We start from the raw sequence: 26,466 nt of genomic DNA, 5'->3' as shown, positions 1-26,466 counted from the left end.
CTTGGATGGCATCATTATATGTGTTTGTGTAATTACTGTTGGCGCACGTGACTTATCTGACTTGTGTCTCTTTTTTGATTTTGTGACTATATAAACTCAACTAAAAATCTCAGAAAAAACATCAACACAAAGAGGAGAATACATTTTAATGAATTCCTGACATTGCAGGAGATTGAATTCACTACAAGGCCCTGACAGCCATGTGGAAATTAAAACTGAGCCACACATGAGCTTCAGATGATAATCTAAGCAGGCTTTTCAGTGTGAGAGCAGAATGAGGCTGGCAGTCAGCAGGGTCATGTGTTTATGTGGCTGCAGGCTGTTGGTTGTTGAAGTGAATGTGATCAGATAGTCAGCAGTGTGGGTCCTGAATACAGGAGTCCGGCACTGCCTGTCCACACTCTCACTGTCCTTTTGTCCTTCTGTCCTTCTGTCTGACTTACATCGGTCCTAATGCAGTTACTCCTTCCATCTTACATCAATGCCTACTGTGCATCACATCCCTGTTCTTCTTTCCCTCTAATGCTCCTGTGTGTCGTTGGTTACTGATGCAGAAGTACTATCAATACTAAAAGCAGTACTCATTGTACATAGAGAAATGTACCTAGTAGTACATTGCTAAAAAGCAGCCTGTTTAGCAATGACAGTAGAAGTACAAGCAGGAGTGGTCAAAGCAACAGTACCAGTGATAGTAATGATTAGAAAAGTATAGATATCACTGTATCTGGAGTTGCTGCAAAGAAGGCTTTTTGATGTTGACGTCATTATTTTTTGTGCAGTGTTAATCCAGTGAAAATCATTCAGTATATTATAACTAAAGCTCAGTGCAGTACTAGTACTGTTCAGATTGTTCAGTATGGCTCAGTTGAGGCAAGAGTCAAAGAACGATCAACAAAAGAAAGCAATAAGGCCCAAGAGGCTATGGTTTACAGTGATTTTGGAACAGCTTATAGGCTTTGGTAGGCACAACATGAAGCGTAATGCCTAAAAAAAAACAAAAAAAACTATGCTGTTCTAAAATGACTATAAAGAGCATCTGATAAAAAAAATCAAATAACACACAGCAACAAAAAATGGATATGTATTGATAACTAATAATCATTTTTCTGCCAAGCTATATAGTTCCTCAGTGACATTTAGCAGACTGGTTGTCAAGCAGTGCGCAGACACAGTGGAGAGCATGCTTAAATACTGGGGTGATCATTAACACTTACCTGGATCTAACCATAATGTTCACACTTCTCTTTACTGGTGAAGGGGTTGTTTTGGTTGTTGCCAGTATCTGCTCTTGTTGCAGTCTGGGTGCCAGTATGATTGCAGGAATGATCCTCATTCATGCCCCATCAGTGACTACAGCCTATAGTGCAGCATCAGAGAGTTCCTGCACAGTGTTGCTTCCCTTGGTTGGTGTAGATTGTCTCGGTACTGTCAGCTTTACAAGTTTATGGCAACATGGTTTCATGACTGATGTAAAATTACTGCTGGTGAAAACCCAACAATTTCTCTCTTTCATGATGAAAGCTTTTTAACAATAGAGTAACAGGGGATTCTTGTCACGATTTCTTCATTTTTTTTCACTTTATCCTCTTCCTCCTCTGTCCATCTCATTGCACCACCCAACAACGCTTAGCCAACACAGAAATCAAAATAAAGAGGCAACATGGAACATTTTTTTGAATTACTCTGACGCTGTAAAACTGATGAAATGCATTGTGTTGTTCTTTAATGACCTTGAAGGTGGCTCAGCCAACCATAATCAAGGACCGGGACCAGAGCTGAGTAACTCCATTTTCCTTATCATAATCCTCCCCCTCTTGTCTCATTCCAGGTCCATTGAAGGTGGTTGTCCCCACTGAGTCCGTCTCCTCATACCTTGGCGACACCGCCCTGCTGCGCTGTGAGGTTTCGGGTGACCCAACGCCTATCATCCGCTGGCAGAAGAACAGGGAGGACCTGCCACTGACCTTTGACCCTGACTCCCGCCTAGCAACATTGCCATCGGGCTCGCTGCAGGTCAGCCGCGTCCAGCCGCCGGACTCGGCCACATACCGCTGTCTTGCTGACAACCCTGGCAGCACCAGGACGGGGACGGACGCAGAGCTCCGTGTGCTCCCAGGTAAATGATCCAACAATGATGTACTGCACACATGGCTGCTTGGTTTATTGATTCATTGGGTAGCACATGTTCTTTTGAGGTCCACATGCTTTCAATCAATTAATCTATATTCTCCTTGTCTTGAAGACTGACTGAACCCAAAACACTTACATTTAACAATTCATATGGTTTCATGATTTAGATGCAGTTTTAGGGTCTTCTCTTCCCTTGTTAAACTGACTTGCATAGGCGTAACATTCGCTAGGGACAGGCGGTACATGTCCCCCCCACTTTGCGAAATCCCGTTTTTGTCCCCTTCACTTTTATTTAATCCAGCAGAACGCAGTAGCTCTCAAGCGTCTGATACTCAAACATGTCCACTTGATTAATCTACCCTGGCGTATACCGATGTGCTTATTTTACATTAATTTGACAGCAAACTCCGCCCAGCTGACGCAACACCAGCGTATGCCAGGTTAGTAATCAAGTAAACCCACTCTCACTGTGAGTCGCGACAGTTCATGTAATAATGCTGCATTCAAAGGCTGCAACAGGCCACTATCCTCGGCCAGGTTGGGCTCTTGATCAAGCATTTGTGTTTTGTTTTTTTAATAACTCAGAATAATGACTGTATTTCCAGCTAGAAAACACACATCTCTCTCCTCCCTCTATTGTTTGTGTTTGTGTTTGTGTCGCTGCGTGGTGTTACACGTGACTTGTGAGAGTCATCCTCATGCTGATAACGTGACCCCAAGATGCAAGAAGAACGCACAAATATATATTTTTAATAAGGAAAATGACAAAAATAATACAAACGCACAGTGATCACTGGTTTGGACATATTAAAGCATTAGATTACTCTTTACTACAGTGGTCAGATTAGAGTAACGCATGGGCAGTGACAACCTGTGTTGGCTTTGTCAAGTGCATGAAGTGCAGCACTCGTTGCATTATTCATTAAGATTTCTGTAGTTCAAACAACTTGCAACTGTAGTCGAGAATGTCAGTTATAACAACCCATGTATTAAAAAAAATGTCAGGTTTAAATTGGTCTCGGGCTCGTAATTACAGTTAATGTGTCGGGCCGGGCTCGGACACAACGTGCACACGGTCGGAACGGGCTTGATTTTTTGGACCCGATCTAAACTCTACTCGGGTCCAGCCGCGACTTTACTAAGGTTCACCCAGTGTTAGCAGCAGGAAGACAGTTAGCTCACCTCACAGAGCGTCGCACTGAATCACTGAGACTGATTTAGGGACCGTCATTAAATGACTTACCATAAATATATTAATACAAAATAAATGCAGTTTTTTCAATGTCTTCCATGTCATGTGACCAAGTGACTCCGAATCAGCAGCAGATTGTATTAGTAAACTGGACAAATGAGACACAGCTCTTTTTATTGTACTTATTGTATTTTATGTGAATATTTATATGCAGAAAGTTCTCTAATGTCTCATGTCTTATTTTCAGAATCTGAAATTCTGAAAATGTTTTTTGTTGTTGTTGTTGTTTTTAATCTCACCAGCAGTCACCAGTTAAAGGGTTATTTTTCAAAATGTTCTTCTGGGGGGGTATGCCCCCCGACCCCCCTAATGTTGCTAAGTTACCAGAACAATCTAGGGGAAACACTGTATGTTCTAAGAATTTTGGACATGTGAGGCGAGCTATTTCTTTCTTAGCTTGAAGCCAACAACAGAACAAACTAAATGTGAAGAGAGACATAGTGGAGCCGTATATTTTCCTGCTTTTTTGTTCTTTGCCAATTACACATATTAGCATGATAGACATTTTCATCACAATGTGTTGCTTTTAAGTAGCTGAAAATGTGATTAAAAGCATGTGGAAATGTGTAAAATGGTATTCAGATCACACACACACACACACACACTTTTCAAACCGATGTTATGCTCTTGCTGACTTGTCTACCATGATAAATTCAACATATTATAAATGTTATTTGTGTTATCAACGTTTGAGAAGTGGACTTACATATCCAGTCTTGTTACTGCTGCAGCAGTTTCACTTAATGGTGAGTTCTACTCCTCCCGCAGTCATCGTTTTGTCAGGTAGTAATTTTTGCTCATTTCCTCCCTGAGCTGGATGTCTCATTTTAAAATGAAATGTGATGTAATGAATATATAGAGTGTAAGATATGACTTTAATAATGTGTCTGGGCATCACATCAGTCTGCAGGGAGTCTGTCAGCCGCTGATGCTCCATATACTCTGTGCTGTCCAATTATACAAGTCCTCACACTGTCCACTTCATCACTCAGATTACAGTTCAGCTTAGCTTGCTCTCTTCCTGGTAAAACATCACTTTGACTCCAGCTTGCGATGTGTCTCGATCCCAGCAGGGGCTCCCAGCAGCCAAAGTGTTGATCTTCAGCAGGATAATCACAGGCACTTTGCCCCACACAGCCCCACACACAACTAAAAATACTTTTGCATGTTTTCAGCAGAAAATCCTCACCTGGCCAAGCAGAGGTAGAGAAGAAGGAAAGCTGAAGGAGGAAAAATTAGAGCGTTAAGCCTCTTTTTAACAGCCTGTTCATGGTGAGACTGGCTTGCAATGCTGTATAAGCCACATGAACCACATCAATGTTGTGACAGTGGCAAAGGCACGCCCACATGTTTTTAGCACCCACTAGTGGCCAAAATTCGGCAAATTCAACTCATCCCTTTCTAGTGTCATGGCAACCAAGGATCTCAAATTTTGTGTTAATTTAATGTAGTTTGACCGAGGTATCAAACAGTTTACATTTTTATAGGTAGCTACAGAAATTCGTTAATAATTTGCACATTTTTTGACCGAGCAAAACTCTTTTAAAAACTTAAGATCCAGCTGAAGAGTGTACGTGCCAAGTTTCACGCAGATCAGACAAAATCACAAGGAGGAGTTTGAAAAAGTAGGTTTTCCAGTTTTAGTGATTTAGCGAAAAAAACTTTCTAGGCCAAAGTGGGCGTGGCCAATTGCAAAGTGATTCAGCTCCATTCAGGGAATTTGGGGATACAAGGTTTTTGAATGTGCGACACACGGTGTGGGAGTTATAGGCAAAAACACGTTGGCCCAGGTTATAGCGCCCCCTGCAGGCGGATATATGTAGTTTTTTGTGTCTGAGATATTTGCAGGAGTTTGGACCAACCCTCCAAATTCCACCGCCCTCCCTTGCACGGTTTAGCCTGCAGCATCACTTGTAGCCGGAGAAAAATAAAAATAAAAATCCTTACAATTACACCGCTGGTCCTAGGAAAGAGGAAGAGAAGACCCTCGGCCCCTCGGGCTTGGCCCCCTAATATATATATATATATATATATATATATATATAAAATTTCTTCTCCTTAATGGAACTAGGCTTTCACTAAGCTAAGCTAGACATGTCCTGGATCTGTGAATCTGATATCTGTCAGACTCTCCAGAAGAGGATTTGAATAAATATTGTAGTTTTGCTTGTTTCCATGCTTCAGAGGATCTGTCATCCACGCATTTTTCTCTGTTTGACTCCATTAAGTTGTTTTTAACGGACCAATGCAATTTTCCACCCTACTGCCATGCAGCTGGCTTCACGCGACATGGTTTCCAGTTTAATCCTCTTCATCCCTTTCTCTCTTTGATCTGTATGAAGTTTTAATGGAACAGATGGATTAAGCTTTAATGATTCTGAAGATTTCATGAACTTTTGACTATAACAGGTGGAGCCATCAGAGGGACTCAAAGGTCAGAGGTCAGAGATGATCAGATAGGACCATCTGATTTCCACATAGAGCATTTTATGAATATGACCTTTGAACTTTGTCTTACTTTCTGCTTTGTTCATGTGTTGTGAGTCTGAATAAATCAGTTAGATTGTTGACTCTGGTAGTTTTACAGCAGGTCAAATAATCAGCTATCAGGGGGAGAGAAGTACAAAAATATGGATAGTAAATTTCACACAAGGTTTATTGGAATGTTTAAATTTGGTTCATTTCTGATATTTGGAGCTCTTCAAGGCACACTGGATACCTGAGACGTGCTTGTCACGCGGGTATCGAGTGTGGCTGTTGAGTCTCTTTGCCTCTTTCTACTGCAACATGAATGCATTTCTCTGCAAAAACTGACCTGAAAACGGCCTGTAGACAGTCATATGGAAAACATGGCATCATTTCACGACTGTCTGTATGTGTAGAATATGTCACAGACATGAAGAGAATATGCACATTTCTGTTCAATGTCTGTATGTGTAGAATATGCTATGGACATGAAGAGAATACACAGCAGGTGAGGAGCACTTTCTTTCCTGGGCACTCTCTGTGTTTCACTTTCACAGTCTCTCCCTCTTGCTCTCCCTCCGGCTTTCTGGATCTTTCAGTGGGTTAAAGGAAAATCACGAGATCATATTTATTGACCATTATCAGCATCAAACTACATTTAAACAGAAAGGGCTGCAGCAGCTGCCAGGCAGCCTCTGTGAACACAAACACACAAGTGAGCAGTAGCAGCTAAGCTATGCAGCCACCATGCAGCACACTAACTGTTGGTTAGAGATAAACTCAACTGTAATGTTGCTTAGTCAGTGGCCCAACAGGTAAAATAGGACCTTAACCTCAGCCTTAGTGAAAGTACTGTTATTGATAAAATATGACAGCATCAAACATGCATTTAATATGAATGAGATGTATACATTTAAATAACATCACGAAAAATACAATTTAATTGTGTGTCAGTCAATGTGTGATTCAGAGGTTATTGTAAACAAAGATCGTGATTAGTTCTATAGCAAATATTTACTCTTCGTGTGACTACTCCTCTGCTGCAACACTGTTCATTAAATAAACATGAAGGAACAGAAGAAAGGAACAGAATTTTATGCTTAAATAACAGAGGTGCGACTCGAGTCAAGTCATTTTTTGAGCAAATTTGAGGGCTTTAGACTTGACTAACACTGATGGAAGACTCAGATTGACTTTGACATTGCATTCATAACTTGAGACTTGACTTAGACGTGACACAAATGACTCGAAAGTCTTGAATTTTCTTTCTTTCTTTCTTTCTTTCTTTGTTTTTTGCGTATACCGACCACTGTATCACGCGGTGCGTGCAAGCCTGGGTGATCTTGGCCGCCGTCTTGGTTAAAGCGTGTGTTTCGGATATAGCGTCTTCAGTGCACACAAAGCCATTGTTTTAGATGTAGGTGTGCATTATGCTTGCTCACAACCCAACATGACACTGTACCGGTGTTATGCCGAGAAGTGCCTGCACGCCGGGCAAATGTGATTAAGAGTGTTTATTCATATGAACATGGACTCCATACATGTATCAGTGTATCTGTCTTAAAGAGCCAGGGTTGCATATCTTGGCAAGTTCAAAACCAGGACTGCCGAATACTGCATCCCTCCCATGTGTTTCACTGCAGACACCTGATGGTCAAATGAGGTTAGAGAAATTGTTATTAAAAGTGTTTATTTATATGAACATGGACTCCATACATGTAGCAGTGTATCTGTCTTAAACAGCCAGGGATGCATATCTTTGCAAGTTCAAAGCAGCCTATGATCAGAAGGGAGAAGGCGGTTAGCAGAAGATTCATCACAAACCATTGCTTTTCAATGTTATGTTCAACTGCATACTTTTGGCTGTGTAGCTCAGAATATGGAACATGTTACAGCTTTTAACACTCTCCTCTCTGACTGTCTCTGTCTCTTAGAACCCGGGGTGAGCCGGAACCTCCAGTTCCTCCAGCGTCCGTCCAGAGTGACGGCTCTGCTGGGAGCTGATGCCGTGTTGGAATGTTCTGCCTCTGGATACCCAACTCCAGGCATCCAGTGGAGGAGAGGAGAGGAACTGATCCAGAGCTGGTCCGTCTGATTGCTTGAACATGTTTGAATTTCACACTACCATTGGATAGTTCATGTTTTACTCACGCAGAAAACAGTGTCCACAGAGAGTGTAGTGTGACCTACTAGAGCCCCAACTGTATCACTAGTTATCATATATTATAAATTAATATATCTCACCAAATTGCATGAAAATACCCAGACCAAGACTGAGTGTTTCCCATTAACAAGTATTAAGTGTGTATCTGGTATATCTTCTTCCTCTGTGCTATGGAGATTCATTGCTGTCCAAAAACTAGTAAAAACATACCACTAAATCACACTCTTGTACCAGGTGACATGTTCCCATGTTGAGTTGCTGAGTTTTGGAGATATCGACTGTAGAGATGTCTACCCTCTTCCTGGCTTGTGGTGCTCCAAGCACCAAAAGACTTTGTTGTTGGCAGTTTCATGTAGGAATTATTTTAATTCCCCTGAAACACAATATAATAATGCAGAGAAGGAAAAGTGCATCTGCTCAATGAACAGATGCCAGAGCAGGATGTCAATCACACTCTCTTTGGCAGAACTGTAACGTCAGCTAACTTAGTTAGCTAGTTATCCTCCTTATGCTCATAACAAGAGCTGTGGATTATTTTTTAGTAAGAAGTCATGATTTCTGGAAACAGACATTGCTGTTGAATTTGAAGCCTTGAATACCACAGGTTGAGTGGCATCTAGTTCCATTGTAGATCCATCTAGTTCTCTACAGCTGATATCTTAAACTATCCAGCTTACACCAAAACAGTCTTGGTGGATAAATAGCCCTACATGTAATAGGACAATAACATTTAATTGAAGTAATCAGATGATAAACCAAACACGTAGAAAGAAAAGTCGCTCACTCGTCCTCTCTCTCTGCAGGAATAAGAAGTTCTCTCTGCTGGCGGGCAGTAATCTGATCATCAGGAGTGTCACTGACGATGACTCTGGCATTTACAGCTGCACAGCATCCAACAAGAACCACAACATCACTGCAAACGCAGAGCTGACTGTATTGGGTAAGAGAAAACACATCATTTTGACAGTGACAGTGGAGAAGTGACAGGAAATGATGGAAGAGATAGTTGAATCAGGGATGTTGAAATCACACTGTTGACACTACAGAGATGCCCTAAACAGTTGTATACCATAACCAAGGACTGAATTAATGTCCTGAATTTCCAAACTCACAAAGGTCCTCACATAAAAGGATATAATGCTAACACACACACACACACACCTTCACTGCTCAGTTTTGTGTGTAAAATCAAAGAAACTGTGTAACTTCTCACAGAAGGAAGGATAAAAACAGAAATCGACCAGGAAACTGTTGTATAGAAAAAAGAAATGTCCAAGTAGCTGACAGAAAACCACCTGACTGCAGACACTCAGGGACAGAGAATCACATCCAGAATAAAATGCAGCCATGAAATATACAATCAGAGCTGTCTGGTCGCTTCAGGAGGTTTCCATGAATAAAATATATTTGTATTTACTGTCTGACTGCTTCTCAGCAGCTGGTGCATTCACGCTGAAACTACTCATGCATTCAAACACCTGAACAACAGCTGGTTGCTGGTTTGGTTAAAAGCAAACACCTAACCCTTTCAGTTTTGTTGTAGTATCATATGATTTCCATTACAAATAACAGAATACAACCAATTTTCACCATAAAATGATTATTAATATTCTACCGGGATACTCAACAGGATGTCACCCAAAATAAAGAAAACAAATCTTTTCTCCCCCAGTCTGTTTTTTGGACACCGCTTGTTATTTAATGTGGTTTTTACTAGAATGTTATTTAGTACAGTATAATAGCCTTGAAATGTCTATTTTTAAAGGGGCATTTGCAAAATGAATTATCCATAGAAAGAAAAGCGTGTTGATGTTCAGCCCATTTTCACACTCAATGTGGAGCTCCACAGTTGGGTTAGCAATAATACATGATACGCATCATCTGGTTAGACTTTCAAAATATAACTTACTGACAGAAAAAGTCACATACTATGACATATTATCCTTTTTTAAACTGACAGTTTGGTTATAATTGGGATAAAATAGATATGTTCAGTCTTGTATATGAATTACTGAATTTACTGAAGTTATGTAAGTGATGTAACTAAGATCATTATGTACATTAACTTACATAACATAACTTAAACACGAATCACTCTTAACTCTTGGTTGCAAATGGGACAGGACCCCCAGTTTGAGGTAGGAAAGCGTATGACCCATTCAATCAGGTGGGACTTTTCTTGCTCATCACATTACTAGGCTAGAGGAGTACTTCAAGAGGTGATAATTAATGGGAAACTACAGCATCAGACTTAGAAGCGTAGGGCCACTGACAAGGCTGATGTAAAAATAATCGGCCAGAGTGCTTCCACCTATTTGATAGGCTGTGGCAGCATATTGTGTTGGCTTGAGGTTCAACTTCTCCCAGGCAGACCTGCATGCTTTTGCAGCAGCCCCTGCTTTGGCACGCAAGCATTGTCACCAGACCAGTTTCATTCAAATGAACATGAATGTAGTCAGTTTGAACGTGTCCTGTATGGACCACAATAGAAAAGCTGTTCTCGTCATTGTAATGCCAGTTTAAGAGCAAGTCTAATGACGAAAGTGACAAAATGATGGCTCAAATGGGATTTGTTGAAAGAAACGATCAGAGGAAACACCTTAATCTGTCATTATTTCATTATTCCTGTGGTAAGTGAATGATTGAACAGTTGATACACATGATATTATGATGTGATATATTGAGTACACAAGGTGAAAAATACCTTCTTTTGAGACTTTTGTGCTATCTCTCTCAAATTAATATATAGGACTTTGAATGCGGTGCTTATCAGACAGCAGATTCTTTTTACCTTTCATGAAGCAAAAGTTCTTTTTCGGGAGGAGGGATTTGAAATCAAACAGAAGCAGCTGTTGTTTGTTCAACTCTCAGGAGAGAATCTGCAAATTAACCTTCCGGTGTTTTCATTCTTCTTCCAGCTGGGCCTCTCTGCTCTTCCTCATCCTTTCATGTCTTTGTCTCAGTGTCCCCTCTGAGTGTATCTCTCTGTGTTCACCTCACATTTGTATTCTGTTTACACTCTACACCCAACAGTGGCTGCATGCAAACATCACATGATGTTTACAATGAATAGGATCAGTCTTCAATATGTCACGTCTGGGCTCTCATCAAAAATTGCTGAATGAATCTGACATGTGAAATGGGTGCCATGGAAACATGTCACTGCTGAGATCTTTTAGAACTTGTTAAAGACCAACCCTCACAGGCACAAACATCGTATAACTAATAACTAATAACTTTTATAAATAGGGAACAATTACATATTTGGAATAAGTTATACTGTAAAGAAAGGCTGATAAAAACGGTGGAAATATTTAATCAAATTAAAGAAATTAATTAAATGGTCCCCACCCCAATGCTAACACTCATGCACACACACGCTGATACATGAACATGCATACCTGCATCACCACTTATTTACCCATTAGTTTAATTTAGGTTATTCTACTCTTATTATTTATGTATTTTACTACTATTATTATTATTATTATTATTATTATTATTATTATTATTATTATTATTTATTCATTTATTTATTTATTCTTTATTGTCAATTCCCTTTCTTTGAGATCCTCATTTGGGAAATACCAGTCTGCCCTGTATATATGTCTGTCCGTTCATTATATGGTTTGGCATTTACATTGTGAATATATACTTGGGAAAAGAAGAGAAAGGGAGAAAAAAAATGACGAGAACCTGCAAAGTACAATATCGCAAAGAAAATTAAATGATTGATTATTTTTGTGAAGGTAAGAAGCCCTGCAATAAAGTATTAAAAAAAGAACTGGACTCAATGCTAAGTGGCCATCTGCCTCAACCAGTTGGTTTCAGAGAGAGGGGGACATACATATGTTTTAAAATGGTGTTTCCTGATTTGAAGGTGCACTATGTAGCTTTTTTGTAACAGTTACAGTAACTTCCTGACGGGCCCTGTGCTCTTTTTGCCCCAAGTCAAATTACAAACCTATTTGCTCTTTAGTTTACAAACTTAAATGTATATATGTGCTGGTAAAATAGATTTCAAACTCAAACCAAACTTTAAATCCCTCCATGTTAAAATTAACATTTTCAATAGCCATTCAAGAAGTTGCTCTGTAGTCTGGTGGTACAGCTCTAAAATAATTTGTGATATGTTTCAACCTCTTCATCCTCCTGTGCTTTCCAAAAATCGAACCACAATACCATCCATCCCTCTTTGATCGATCTTAGTGTCACTTTGGATTTCACCTGTGACAAAACAAAATTAAACTAAAAGTGTAACACACATTTATGTTGTCAGCATCATCATCGTCATGTGATGCCAAAATAACTGATTTGACAGTAGACAGGAAGTATTAATCCCAATCGTGATTATTATAAAAGTGCTTCTTCTCTGGAGAGTTGACTGAGTTTTCTATAATCCGCTGTCAGTAATCAGTAAGCCGATGGTGCAGACCCAGTCACCATGTGCCAATGGTGGCAGGAAAAAACAAGGCATAGGATAAAACGGCTGTGAGTAAGAAAGACAAAAGAAAGGATGGGGGGAAAAGAGGGAAAAATAAAGGAAATCCATTGAAAATAATCCAGAATGTAAAGCTGGTGTGAAACTTACTTGCTCAGGACGACCCTTTTTAGTAATTCCAGCATTTCTGATAAACATGTGGAGTCTGGTGTTGAAGATTTTCAATCTGTTGTTTCGTAATTTCTCCCCATTAAATGCTCTCTGATAATACATTTCAGAGTGGATTCAAACAGAGTTTTTTTTCTCATCATGACAAGACTGAAGGGATTTGTGAATGCACTCTGGATTTATTTATTCATCCCGCCATCTGTCTGCCTCATCTACAAATGAAATATATTTTAAATATCTTTAAATATCTTTACTCAAACAGTCTGTGTATCATGCGTTCATTTGATATTCAATTGGGAAAATGAAAAAGAAAATCATTATTTCATTATTTGTTTATGAATTTCATACAATATTATTTATTATTTTTTTAAATGGACAACAAAACCAAATTTAATTTTGATATTTCATCTGTCTGATTTGTGTGCCTTGGAAGCTATTTATTATGGCTTCATTGACTCGTACACTAAATCTGGTTCACCTATCTCGTAGGCCCGTTTCCCATCCTCCCTGTCAAGCATCAACTTCAGGCAGTCACTGAACATACAGAACATACACTGAGGCAACAGGTTATTGTTAGTTACCCTGTTAAATATGTAAAAAGGTACATACTTAAACCTGCTGAAAATAACTGAACAAGTGAAAAGCCAAGAAAAAATCTGTCTTGAGTAAGTTTCATTAATTTTTTAGATTTGTTTCCAATGTCACTGGTTGGTGTTTGATATTGATCAATCTTGATATACAAATTCAAACCTCATTTAACCTGCAGCTCTTTGTTCATTTCTTTCCTCATCGCTAGTAAATCCTGAACTCTAATATTACATTTCCTGAGACAAAAAGCCCACTGGGGATAACAGTTTCAAAAGTGTTTATTACTGATACTATTAATGATTCACTGTAAAATATAAACTTGTACAGTTCTAAAATAATTCACGTTGTTGGCAGATGTTGGACACATGGCAAGCTCAAAAGAGAAAATATGTTGTGCCAATATGCCACATTAAACTTTGATTTTGCAAATGGAGGCAGTTAGATTCTGATGGATATCCAGAGTGTGCTGATGTATGGAGACGTGTGTGTTCTGACTCCACGGGGCAGTGGCCATGATTACATGATTAGGATAACGAATGTGTGTGTTGTTTTCCATGAGTGCAGCCCAGCTCATTAGCTGGTTCCTGTTAGCAGTTGAATGAAAGCAGTGGAAGACAGAGCCAGATCCCCAGCTATCAGTCACATTCACTGTGCTGCTGTCGGCACCGGCTGCTGCCGTTAGTGCTGGATGCTACTGGATCAAATACAGAGTTTCATAGTGTTGTCGCAGTGTTTGTGTGCCAGTATGGTGTTATAGTCTTGATATGGTGTTTTACGGTGTTACAATGTTGTAATAGTCTTGCCTTGGCATTACAGTTTGTTGTGGCATCATTAGAATGATGCTATCCTTGAAATTAGAACGTTGAGACTAGAGTTGGGCTAAGGATCATGTTTTTTGGCCCCAATCTCAATCCAAGTCCATTCATTTCAGGTATGTGTCGACTCCAACTCCAACTTTACAGATCATCCCTTAGAATTAACTTTTGACCATGAAGGCAATTCCCAGGACAGTAATGATTTAGACACCAAGCCTGTCCTCTGGCACCCCATTGGTCCTCTAGAGAATCACATGTGACAGCTTTAATGACTCAACTGCTGTTGCTTATATTTGATCCATCAAATGATGCTAACATGCAACTAGTTAGCAGGAGTGCAGGGATACCCAGTTAGCGCAGCATCACAAGAGGGGGTCCCCCTATGGTTTGTTTCGATGTACAAGACTTGAAAGTTGTGCACACAGCGCTGATAATCTACTCTGACCAAATCCCACACGAAAAGACTTGTTAGTTTGCAGCTAGTACAGGTTACGCTGTCGGTATTACATGCTACAATACTTGAAGTGAAACTCTCGCCAAAAAGCAACCTAGGCTTTGTGAATGTATACGAGTCAAACCTTTGTGTAAATGCATAATTATGACAAAAGAGGCACTTTTAAGATTTGCCATAGTTTCATTTTCGGGCAAGCTAATTTTCAGTGGAGTGCAGGTGCACTCTTACGGTAACATCAAAATCGCTATCACTAAGATCAACACAACATGAAACTTTGCTCATAGTATCACCAGGTTGAGAGCAATGTTTGTGTACACAGTGTACTAAAATGAAGGTTTTTGGACAACTCACATTAGCAGTAGCATCTCCGGTGCGCCACCATCATGGCAGAAAAAAAATGTCGACTCCCAAGTGCGACTTAACGGGAAGGAGAGTAATGATGGCCCTCCTACCTGTTTGGTTGCGCTTGGGGATCAACATTTTATGTCGAGAGTTTAACTTTAAATACAAAGCCACTTTTGATCTGCTACCTCTTGCCCTGTTAAAGTTACATATGTGGTTGTTTTACCATCTCAACACTCCCTGTAGACAGACAGACCATTCATTTCTCAACAAGGCTATACTGTATATTGTGTAACATTTGTGGGGACATGTTGTGGAATACTCATTGATTTGCAAGGTTCACATAAACACTTGAAATGTAACTGTTGCTATGATTTTACAGGTTACACTGGGCCAGAGTCTTTCTCTTCTTTTTAATGTCAAACCTTAGAAGAATACAGTTTAAGTTGAGAGGTTGTTGTGAGGAATAAAAACAATGTGTCATAGCTGTCCTGATTGAACGTGGTCTCTGAACACTCTAATTCAAGAGCTCTCATTATGTACAACTTGGGAGAATCTGAGTGACGTAGTAGTAGAATTCAGTATTACCACTTTGGTCTCATAATTGGCTGGTTTGGAATGTTGATATCTAACTAACCCTCATCAGAGTCTTTTACTTCCCGTTCTCCAAACTGTTGCATCAGAAATATAACCTCTTGTCACGCTGGGTACAGTGATGTATTCAGGGTACATAATTAAACACTGTTCAAAAAGTGCAGTGAGGCCATCCTGCAGTGTAACCATAACTGAACTGAAGCTTTACAAGCACGCATTTAAATTGAGAGTTATTTAATTTAAATGAAACATTACTAATGCAACTAAAAATTAACTGCAGTGTATCCTACTCACAGTCAAGCTAAATTCACAGCGGCAAAATACAGACCAGCTGAGTCGCTGTGGTCTGTGTGATTGTCTCACTTCTCTGTGGAATAATTTTGAGTCCGTCTCCAGGTAAGACGACACACAATCACACACACACACACACACACACACACACACACACACACTTGGATGGGGCCTATGGGGTTCCTCTCCTGATTAATTACAGGCTCTGTGAATTACTGTGGGTGTTTTAGAAAACATTTAACAAGCTGCCAAACTCCCCTGCTGAGCTACCAGCCGGCGTGCTGCCGCTCACCCATTAAGACTGAAACACATGAAAGAGGGAGAGGAGAGCGAGAGGGGGCAGGGTCACAAAGCTCCTGTAGAGAGAGGGAAGTCTCGTTTTTTTCATCACCAGCTTTACTGTGCCGAGATTGCAACGGACCTTCTCTGGAGTAGGGCCAACTCAGGCCTGCCCCGCCTCCAAGCAGACTGATGTGACATCTCACAACTGCGGCCAACCCTAACAAACAGCCCCCTCCGCCTAAAATCGATACTCAACTCATGTCTGTGCAGGAAACCTGAGAGAAACAGTTTTTTAAAAAGTAATTGTGTTCAGCTATCAGTATCTTTGTAGCTTATAACTTAATGTCTTTACGTTCTTTCATCCTGTTTTTCAAACAACTGCTGTGTTTCACATGTTTACTGCTGGTGAAAACACATTTCCTGTGCTGGTGCTTCATAATCAAAGCTAAATAACTAAAGAACAAGTGGCTTTTATTGTGAAGAATTTATTGGAAAAGAAACATGTTGTCAGGTTAGGGGATTTAAAGGAAAGACTATGGAAAGGAGAGGTGGACCCAAACGCAGTTACCCACAGGAGGCAAGGATAAAGGGGGGGAAAAGGCGAGCTTTAATTTAAAGCTGATGGCAACAAAAACACAAGGAGCATGGAAAATGAATCAAGGACACAAACCAAAGTAGCAATGCAACAGCAAAACAAAGTAGCAAAATAAAACAGTTCAACAAAGTGCAAAGAAAAAGGCAAAGTACAAATCAAACATGGAAACCCCAAAACCAAAACATACCAGACAGGAAGCGCATGGACAGGCGCATGGACAACCAAAGACAGAATACAAACAATGACCGGACAGGGAGTGAAGGGAACACAGAGACTAAATACACAGACACTAATGACATGACGAGGAACAGGTGAGGAGAGAGGCGGGAGGATGCCAGGTGAGGTAACGAGGGGGAGGAGCACATGAGAAAACATGAAGGGAACAAAACAACAGACAGAGGGAGCCAGAGGGGAGAAACTTAAAGGACACATGAGGGCATGGAAAATCAAAACATGAGACACAAGACATGGAAAAACAAAACATAGGACACAACAAGACATGGTATAAAGACATGAATCAAATACAAGAAACCAAAAACCAGATACAAGAACACAACACAACCAGGAATCATGACACATGTTTGTAACGTAATTAGAGGTGAAACTTTGTTAGCAGTGATCTTTGATAGCGCTGTGGGATCGCAACTAGAGCGTCATTGGTTTAGGACACACCTTCAAGCAGGTAGACTAGCTGTGGTGGAAATGCAAATCCTGGCCACACCAGGCTGCCATGCTAATCAAACCCAATAGAGCCAGGCCGGCAGATGTAATGGAAAACTGAGGGAAGATTTAAGTCTGTCAATATGTCCACCATTCCAGTCCAGGCAAGACCGGAGTTTTTTAGATAATAACAATCAACAAACTGCCAAAACTGTTCTTCACTCTCAAATATTTTGAGCTTGATGTTTGACAAAATCACAGTGTCTTGTAAACTGTTCTTGGAATAAAAGATAAACTTTAAAGATGCGAAGGCGACTGTTGCTCAGTGGGTAGAGCAGTTTGGCTAGTGATCGGAAGGTCGCTGGTCCAAGCTGGTTTAAGCTAAGCTGAGCTGCATGTCGAAGTATCCCTGAGCAAGATACTGAACCCCAAATTGCTCCTGATGTGCAGTTGGCACCCTGCGTGGCGGCCTCTGCCATCAGTGAGGGCCCTGCGATGAGCTTGCGACTTGTCCAGGGTGTACCTTGCCCTCGCCCAGAGACAGCTGGCTCCAGCAAAAAACCCTGCGACCCCATAAAATGATAAAGCGGTTTCAGACAATGGATGGATGGACTTTAAAGATGCACAGATATTAGCTAGAAAGCAGTTAACTAATTGAATCCCATCGTCTCTTCCTTAGTTTGCCTATCTCGGCTCATCCTTCCTTCACTCCACATTATCCTCCTTAACAGATTTATATAAAGATAATTACTCAGATTGGAACAGTATCTGGATTTGTGTAGAAATATGTATGCAAGATGTGACATGCAAAAAAGCCACTTATTCAGATCCAGGCTCATAATAATGATGTTAACATGTTTTCTTTAGTATAACAGCAACCCAGCGATGGTTGTCTATATATATCCAACGAAACAGGAACTGATTATCGCTAATGGAGTATTGTTCAGATTAGGTGAGGTTCATCTTCAATAATTTAAAAATCACCAGATTTGTGTGTGCTGCAAGATAAAGCTTAAGTGATGCTGCACAAGTCTTGATTTTAATTCATGAGTAAACAAGTAACCATATACAGATTAATTGAATGGGGCTGATTACCTGTGCATGCACCTACAGGCGTACCCTCGTTTGCCACCATAAATCCCTTGTCACTCTGCTGAAAATCTCATGTAGCAGTCAACAAATTACAATGGTCTTGATTTCTTCATCCTCTTTTGTCGCCAATTCTTTCTCTCTTTCTTTCTTTCTCTCTCAGCACTTTATCCCCACCTCCCTCAGTTAATCTATAGTGGTACTGTCCAGTCTTTCATATTAAAGTGTGCAGACTGTTTGGTCACAACAGTTAAGACTGTTTAATCCGTCTGCCCAGTGAACTAGTGCAGCTCATTTCTTTTTGCCTAATCTCAGGTTTTTAATGCACCTGCTGAGTCCCCGGCGACAAATCAAATTAATATGACCTGCCTTTGTCTCTTAAGCTTTGTAATCCAGGGTTTGAACTCAATCAAGTCACAGTGGGAGAAGAAAAAAAGGGCTTAACATTACTTTTTAGTCAGCCCTGACCTTGACAGGCCTGACCAGCTCAGTGTTCACTACCCATTATGTTCCGTTTGATTATCACCCCCCCCATGTGTGACCTTGTCGAGAAACATCCTGCACAGCTTATCCTGGAATGAACACACCTTTTTTGAGAGTGAAGAGGTGATCAGTTACAGACATCTGTTCATTTTCACTCTCTGTCATTGTTTCTAGCAGCATTGCAGATTGTTTGGATGCTTGTGATGATTTTTTTAGAGATTCCTGTTCCTTCTCGCGAGTCAGATCACCCTCTGTTTAAATCACATGGATGTCCTTAATCCTGCCATATGTGTGTTCCTTTGTTAGAGAATTGTTATTATGTAAAATAGTAGTCACTGCTGCCATTGTAGTTTAGGACACCTGACCCTGGACTGCTCGGTTACAGTCTGTGTTGGTTTCTTTTTTCTCACAGTCTGTCAGTGTCCTCCCTCCTCCTTCCTGCCTATTTGTCTGCAGTGATTAACTTCATGCTAGCTTTACCTGTTTGTTCAGACAGACAGCTCCTGCTGGTGGACAGGTGATGTTGGCCTTGGGTGTCTCGGCATGACTGCGTCTGTCAGCGGGAACATAACTGAGTTGATCAGAGAGGATTTGGGTCAGGGCCGTTGGTGAGCAGGGGCCTTGCCAAGCTAATTAGACACCATACATATCTGCTGTGTCATCCTGCCACGGTGACCACCACTGGCTGTTAAAATGCTGTCATAGCAACCAACTGGGAGTCTGCCTTCCTGCTATCAGCCCAAGCTAGAGTTAAAGAAGCTGACTGTGCTAATGTGAGAACAATGTCACAGTGCAGTAATGTGGCATGAACTGTGATAGGCCTAAAGCTATCCCCCACCTTGCCAGAGGAGTTAGCAGACGTTACCATGGTTACATGAGCACTGTCTTGATAATTCGGAATGTGTCTTGTGGCCAGATAAACTTATTAGCCAGGAATACTACAGAAGCCTCTAGATACCACAGTATAGCGTCTATAGCCATACACTTTAGAATTGTTCCACTTCCACTTTTTTGAATCATTGTAAGACTTTCATCAAAAAAAAAACTTTGGGCAGATGTGTTACATTAAAAGCCCACCAGGGCAGAGGTTGTGCTGTTTGAGGTGCTTAAAGGCTTTTAATGTAAAAATCGGTAAATATCGGTACAGGAGGTGTTAAGTTTTGTTCAAAGTAGTGAAATAGTGATTGGAAAAAAAGCAGCAAAATATAAGCCATTACATCTAATTATCGAACAAAACTGTAACTGTTTTAAAAGGAGATTGCAGTGGTCGAGGAAGTGTTCCGATCTTTTACTCAGGTAAAAATATTAATACCACACTTTACAAAAATAAGTCCTGTATTGAAAATATCACTGAAGTATAAATATGTAAGTGTAATCAGAAATCATGATAATAATAATAATAATACGAGTGTATATTATATGTGTAAGTGTGTGTGCATGCGTGTGTATTTATCTTATCATTTGGTTATTATAGTACTCATGCATAAATGTAATAGCAGGATTACTGGACTTTATGATGATGAATTATGATTTTTTTTTTTTTTTCTTGATGTAATACTTGGCTGATATTTTCTCAGTTAATTAACTGATTGTTTGGTTTATAAAAATCTGAGACTGGTCAAAAATTTCAAAAAGGATCAACAGCAACCTAAGGCAGGTCAGAAAATAGGAAAGCTTTGTACTTAAATATGATCACATCTAGTATAAAACCATATTAGAGCTGAAACCCTGTTTGTCATGCATGTTTAAATAAAAGCCAAGTTCTCTCTTCAGTGAATGGAACTGAAGATTGAAGGCCCTTCTCATACGTTGTGATTTACACGGATTTATTTATTTTGTCCCTGGTGTTTTGACCTTCATACTGCTGTAATCACTTGTCTCCATGTGCTCTTTGTGATGAAAAGTTATTTCCCCTTCAATCTGTTCACAAATGAAATTGTCTTGTTTGTTTGTCTGCGCTGGGTCAGACAAGGATCAGATGAGCATTACTCCATGTTAGATACAAGATACAGTAGATGTGGACAAGTTTTATATGTGTTACTGTTTTCTGCTGCAGTTTCAAGTTAAACCTGGAAAATCTCAGTAAGTTAGTTCTTGTGGATTTTAATTAATAATAAATCAAAGAATTGACATTCAGTTAATGCATCACTCTGTGGTAGGGTTTATTGTCAGGGACAGACCATAGTGATGATGTAGCTATTGCGTGGATCCCATCAGCTGTGCCCTCATTACTCTCACTGCCTATTTCCTCACCTCGATTTTGAGGTCGATTAGCATCAGATTTGTTTTTGCCCACTCATTAGTTCTGTTGAAAATGAATGTAAAATGTGAAAAGACAGAAAGATCAGCAACTCTGAACAGTTTGGTTCCTATAATGAGAAATGCTGAAATTAATCTTTACACTCTGTGTCCTCTACCAAGACATGAAGGCTGCAACCTGTTTGTTTGATGGAAAATTATGTTTTCAGTTTCGAAAACAATTCATTTTTATTTTTTTCTGCTTCACAAACTGCTGCACATACAGAACAAATAAAGGGGCCTAAGGAACACTTATGGGGTTTTACCATACAATTGTGCCCATCCTGTATATTAATTAGCTGAGCATGACAGGGTTTTGCACTTCCATTACAACAGGGCTAACTGATTAAAGGTGTGTCTCGAACAAATGACATTCTTGTCTTGCGTAGTGGTCAGTGGAGCAGCTGTAAATCCTCCTCCTCCCTGCAGTACTATTGAAGTGTAGCCGCAAATAAAGCACCATTAATGCGGTGTCAGACATCTTTAATTTCCTAGAACTGTTCACAGTAAAACTACTGGCCAACTCCAGCTACTGAAAAGCTTTTACTACAAGAGCATGTAGATGAGCCATCCAGGTCATGGTAATTCTAAGTGCTGTATTGTTGGCAACTGGACTTGTTTCAATTTGTTGAAGACGATTCACGTCTTATTAAAGAGGCTTGTATAGTTTCTGAGCTGTCTTCATCAAAGGTGTCAGCGTGTAGTTTGTTAATTAAAGAATCTGTGGAGGAAGGCTGGGTGGAATGATAGAACAATCTTTATTTAAACAGATCTCAAGCCTGCATCTGAACCAGTGTGGCCACACTCTGGTATATACAAATCTATGGCAACATAATGCCCAATGCTTTGCCCTCTGCTCTTTCAGAAATCCTTTTGCAACTACAACCTTAGGAAATCTACCAATTACCACCCCCCTCTCTCTGCCTGTGCAGGCCTTTTTAAAAGTCTATTTGCCCACACCTACCTGCTTCTTCTAATTGGTCACTTTGGTGGATTGAGGGTCAACGCTGTAGTTCATATTCCAGGCCTATAGGTGGCGCTCGAAATTCACCAAAGATGGAGAAGAAGAGATGGAGCATGCGCATAAAGCTTGTGCGCTGCAAACAGACAGCAGACAGAGAAACTGAACACAAGAAGAAGACAAAAATGACTAATGCAAGGAAACCAGAATTTGTCAGGTGGGGGTTTAATTGGAAAACTATGGAAGGGAAAGGTGGACCCAAACGCAGTACACACGGGAGGCAACGATAAGGAGGAACAAAAGGCGAGCTTTAATTTAGCAAAAGCCGAATGCAAAACACCAAGGCAGACAAAACGGGGACAAGAAACAAAGTAACAACCAAAACAGCATGGCAAAGTAACAACTTAAAGGCAAGACAAAGTACAAAGAAAAAAAGTTCAAATCAAACATCAGAAACCAGAAATCAAAATCCAAAGAGCACATACCATTCGGGAGGAGCAGGGACAGGAGCATAGAGCAAACAGAAAACAGTGAGTGGGAACACAGAGACTAAATATACAGACACTAATGACATGACGAGGAACAGGTGAGGAGAGAGAGGAGGAAGGAAGCCAGGTGTGATAATGAGGGGGAGGAGCACAGAGGAACAGACCAGGAGGGAACAAGACAACAGACAGAGGGAGCCAGAGGGGAGAACATAGGAGAAACTTAAAGGACACATGAGGGCATGGAAAATCAAAACATGAGACACAAGACATGGAAAAACAAAACACAGAACACAACAAGACATAGAAAAAAAGGACATGAAATCAAAACCCAAAACCAAAAACCAGATACAAGGACAACACAAACAGGAGACATGACAGAATTGTTTGTGTGGACCGATAATGAGGTCGAATTGCTGCTGCGACTCACACTCAACTACAATGCGAGTAAGTTGCAAGAAAGGCTCAATATCTTCTGCAGCATGAACACAAGCATGTAGTCCGCCATTGTTGTTGTTGTTATTTTGAGGCGTGGGTGAGGCGATGGCGTCATTGATACAGAAAGTATGCAAATTGAGAGAACTGGCTTCAAAAAAGTGCGTTTACAGGATCCATGTGGACGATCGGCCAAAACGATGCAAATAATGTGCGTTTACATAAAAGAGTGTTTCCATGTGGACGGCCCCTAAGTCAGCTCTGAACCTCTGGCATGAGAGATAAATTCAGTTTTAGCGCTCCCTAGGGGGCCTCATGCCTTGGCTAAACTTAAACACACACACAGAGCTGATTAATAGCTCTTAGGGCACCTGGACATGTAAACGCCACACCAGCCACACTTTCACCTCACCCTAAGGAAAAACAAACTGTCTGAGTTAAATTTTATCTTGGACTGTGTAACTGTGCAGACACCTTAATCATTCCGTGCTAACTAACAGGAGGGGAGTTGCAGACTTTTAAAGAGAGAGAAGTAGCTAGCATGACTGCCAAAACAGCTCAAAGCGAACAAGATGAAACAGTAAAATCAAACAGATGTCAGAAAGTACAAACAGGTAAGCATGAGAGAAGCTAATGAGATTCTGTCTGAAGTTTAAAAAATACTAAAAACTGAACACACAGAGACTTTTAAAAACATCTTCCTCACTGGACTCCTGCACAGACTTGAGTCTCTCACTCAAATGCAACATAGGCTTATTTCAGGGAGAGAGGGATGTCATGGGTTGGCCAGCTTGGTTATGGCTGGGCTCAACTAGGAACAATAGAACTGGTAACAAGAAAGCAAGGGGGTGTGGCACAGTTAGTCTTGTGAATGTGCCAGTTTTGCAATCTGACTCATTTTCAATTGCAGTCCCATGGCTGGTATAATAACAGTTACAAGAGACACATGAGATACATTAAAATGGAACAGCAAATCTATGCCTCTAGCAAAGACATACGTTAAGGACAACAATAAATAAAACATAGAAGATAAATCAAAGCATGGTCATGGTCACACACTTGATTGTCAGTGTGGTGTTTAGACATGATTTTAAGCTGAATTTTATTTGTCAGAAGAAATTCTTTATCCAAGACATGTTTGGACATGTCACATAAATGTAATGTTAGTTACAGTGTTCACGGGACACAAGTGTTTTCCCTCTGAGGCTCAGCTAACAGCAACGCTAGCCCTTCACTCTTGACTGATGGTGGCTTCACAGCCTGTTAACTACATTTCGGACATCATGTCCACATAGTGGATGATAACGTGTGTTTGTGTCTGTGTGTGTGTAGTGAATCTTGACAGATGCACTTAATGATAGATAATTGGTGGTTAAGTGCAGATATAAAGAGGCTGCTAAGGAGTTTCTATGAAGAGAGTTTGACTCATACTGAGAGTGTGTGTGTGTGTGTGTGTGTGTGTGTGTGTGTGTGTAAAGCTGTAGCTATGCATGCGTGAGTGTGAATGTCCTTCACTGGGTACTATCATCACACACACAGCAGATGTTCATTGAAATGAATTATGGAGCTGATTTCCATTTGAATGCTGAGTGGAAGTTGTTATGGTGCTGCTATAGAGAGGCAGCCTCACTGATACTGTGTGTGCATGAGTGTGTGTGTGTGTGTGTGTGAGAAAGAGAGAGAACAAGAGAGAGGGGTAGAGTACAACAGCACATTCTTGGTTTAAAATTCTGTTTATCAAGTAGAATTTTTGTATCATTTGACTGAATATTTAGAGAATGATTCTAGCTGTAAATGGTAATCCAGAGAGTAAGAGTGCGTATATCTAGACAAGGTGGAGTCTGACTTGCTATGTCGGTTTGAGGTCAGCTGGTTGCTGATGTGTCTCATTACCTTATGAATGGCTGTCCTCAGCTGTTTCCATCAGGAAGTAGAATTTTATCAATGCAGCATCCTGCCTGTTGCCATTGGTATAACAAAGAGCCGCTTGGAAACACAAGTGCTGTTGTCAACACATCTCTTCTGATGACCAGACTATCAGTGTGAAAGTCACAGCACAGAAAAAAAACAAGCAAACATCCAAACAATCAGTGGACACTTTGGGAATTCCCCAACACAACAAAGGCTGCTGGGTAATCATTCACAGAGCAGTTGTCGTCCATAGTAATGAGGGAGAGTGTTGAAGATGAAGAAACACACAGCTTTCCTCTTTGAGGGAAAAAAAAAAGATGTTTAACTGTTCTATCCCATGGCAACAGAGGAGATATTTCACTTATGAAAAACATTAGAGAATATCTATATCATGAAAACAGATTATCACCTGGTGTATGTGACTAAATGACATCACAGGTGACCAGTAAACATTCTTCACTCTTCAGAATTTTTTGAATCGGCTCCACAGAGCAAAGTGATATCAGTTATCACCCCCAAAATAACTGCAGTGTGTGGAGCCATGGGGATCATGGGCTTGTCACCAGCATCCCTGTAGTCTGTCTTCAACCTCGGGCTCAACTACACATCTGTAAAGTTTCATGACGGTGTATTTTTTGATGTTGTGATGCTATGGCACAGACAGACATATAGACATACATGTAAACACTGATAAAGTACTCAAAACCACTTCTGTGTTAGTCTCTGCTACAAAGGCCCCATGACCACATTTTCCTTACATGAGCTTGTCGGAGCATCTGAAAGCTTCTCGCTCAACTCCTTTCTGTCTCTGCGATGCATCTGACAACTTATGAAACATTTCTGAAACCAATTTTACGCAGTGTTTGTCAAGAAGTGTGATGACAAAGTATGCAGAGTTTGAATGTTTGTCTCTTTCAAGCTTGTTTGTCCTTGTCTTGTTTGCATGTTGACAAAAACGCTGAAGCTGAAATGTTAGCTATTGTTACAGTCCACAATATTATAAGTGTCATTGCTAGTTTCAGACCAATGCAGTTCTGTGTTCCCATTTTGTGTAAATAGCAAGTGTAACTATGCTCACCTGGGCATGTTGGTCTTAACGACAGGTGTGGTCCAGCACACTGATGGCAGATTGCTATCTTGCTAGGTAGCAGAAAGCGCCATAGACCAACGAATAGTTGGTCCAAAGTCAGAGGCACAGTCTCGTTCTTGCTATTTAACGAGTGCATTATTTAGATAGTAACTGTTTATTATGGTGCCCGGTCTTTGCTTACCTGGTTCTTAAAGGGAAAGGGACACAACACTCAAATTGGTTTATGTTCCAACCAAAACAGACCCATGACTCATTCAGAGTCTAATAGTGTGTTTCTTTGTAAAAATCACTGATACTCGCTGCAAATAGGTGTTTGAATGGAAAGTCTAACACATACTCTCAAAGTCTTATATTGAGCACACATCAAGTGAATGAAAGAGAAAATTCTGATTACAAACTTGTATTTGCTGCACATTTCACAAACAAACACGATATTAAGTTAAAAGACATGAAAAGTAATTGCTCCTCTGGC

The 26,466-nt window shown here is 40.4% G+C and overlaps 1 protein-coding gene across 1 annotated transcript in view; it reads left to right on the top strand.

Annotated features, from left to right (window-relative positions):
• Nucleotides 1-26,466, top strand: part of dcc (DCC netrin 1 receptor) — a 289,488-nt gene that overhangs the window by 92,516 nt on the left and 170,506 nt on the right. The window contains exons 3-5 of the mRNA XM_037118172.1: nt 1,829-2,116; nt 7,783-7,933; nt 8,816-8,952. Of these exons, the coding sequence (XP_036974067.1) occupies nt 1,829-2,116; nt 7,783-7,933; nt 8,816-8,952 (576 nt within the window). The remainder of the gene's footprint in view (nt 1-1,828; nt 2,117-7,782; nt 7,934-8,815; nt 8,953-26,466) is intronic.

Source organism: Acanthopagrus latus, chromosome 12, assembly GCF_904848185.1.
Source record: "Acanthopagrus latus isolate v.2019 chromosome 12, fAcaLat1.1, whole genome shotgun sequence".
Classification (NCBI taxonomy): domain Eukaryota; kingdom Metazoa; phylum Chordata; class Actinopteri; order Spariformes; family Sparidae; genus Acanthopagrus; species Acanthopagrus latus.
This window is presented reverse-complemented; position numbering and strand designations above follow the sequence as displayed.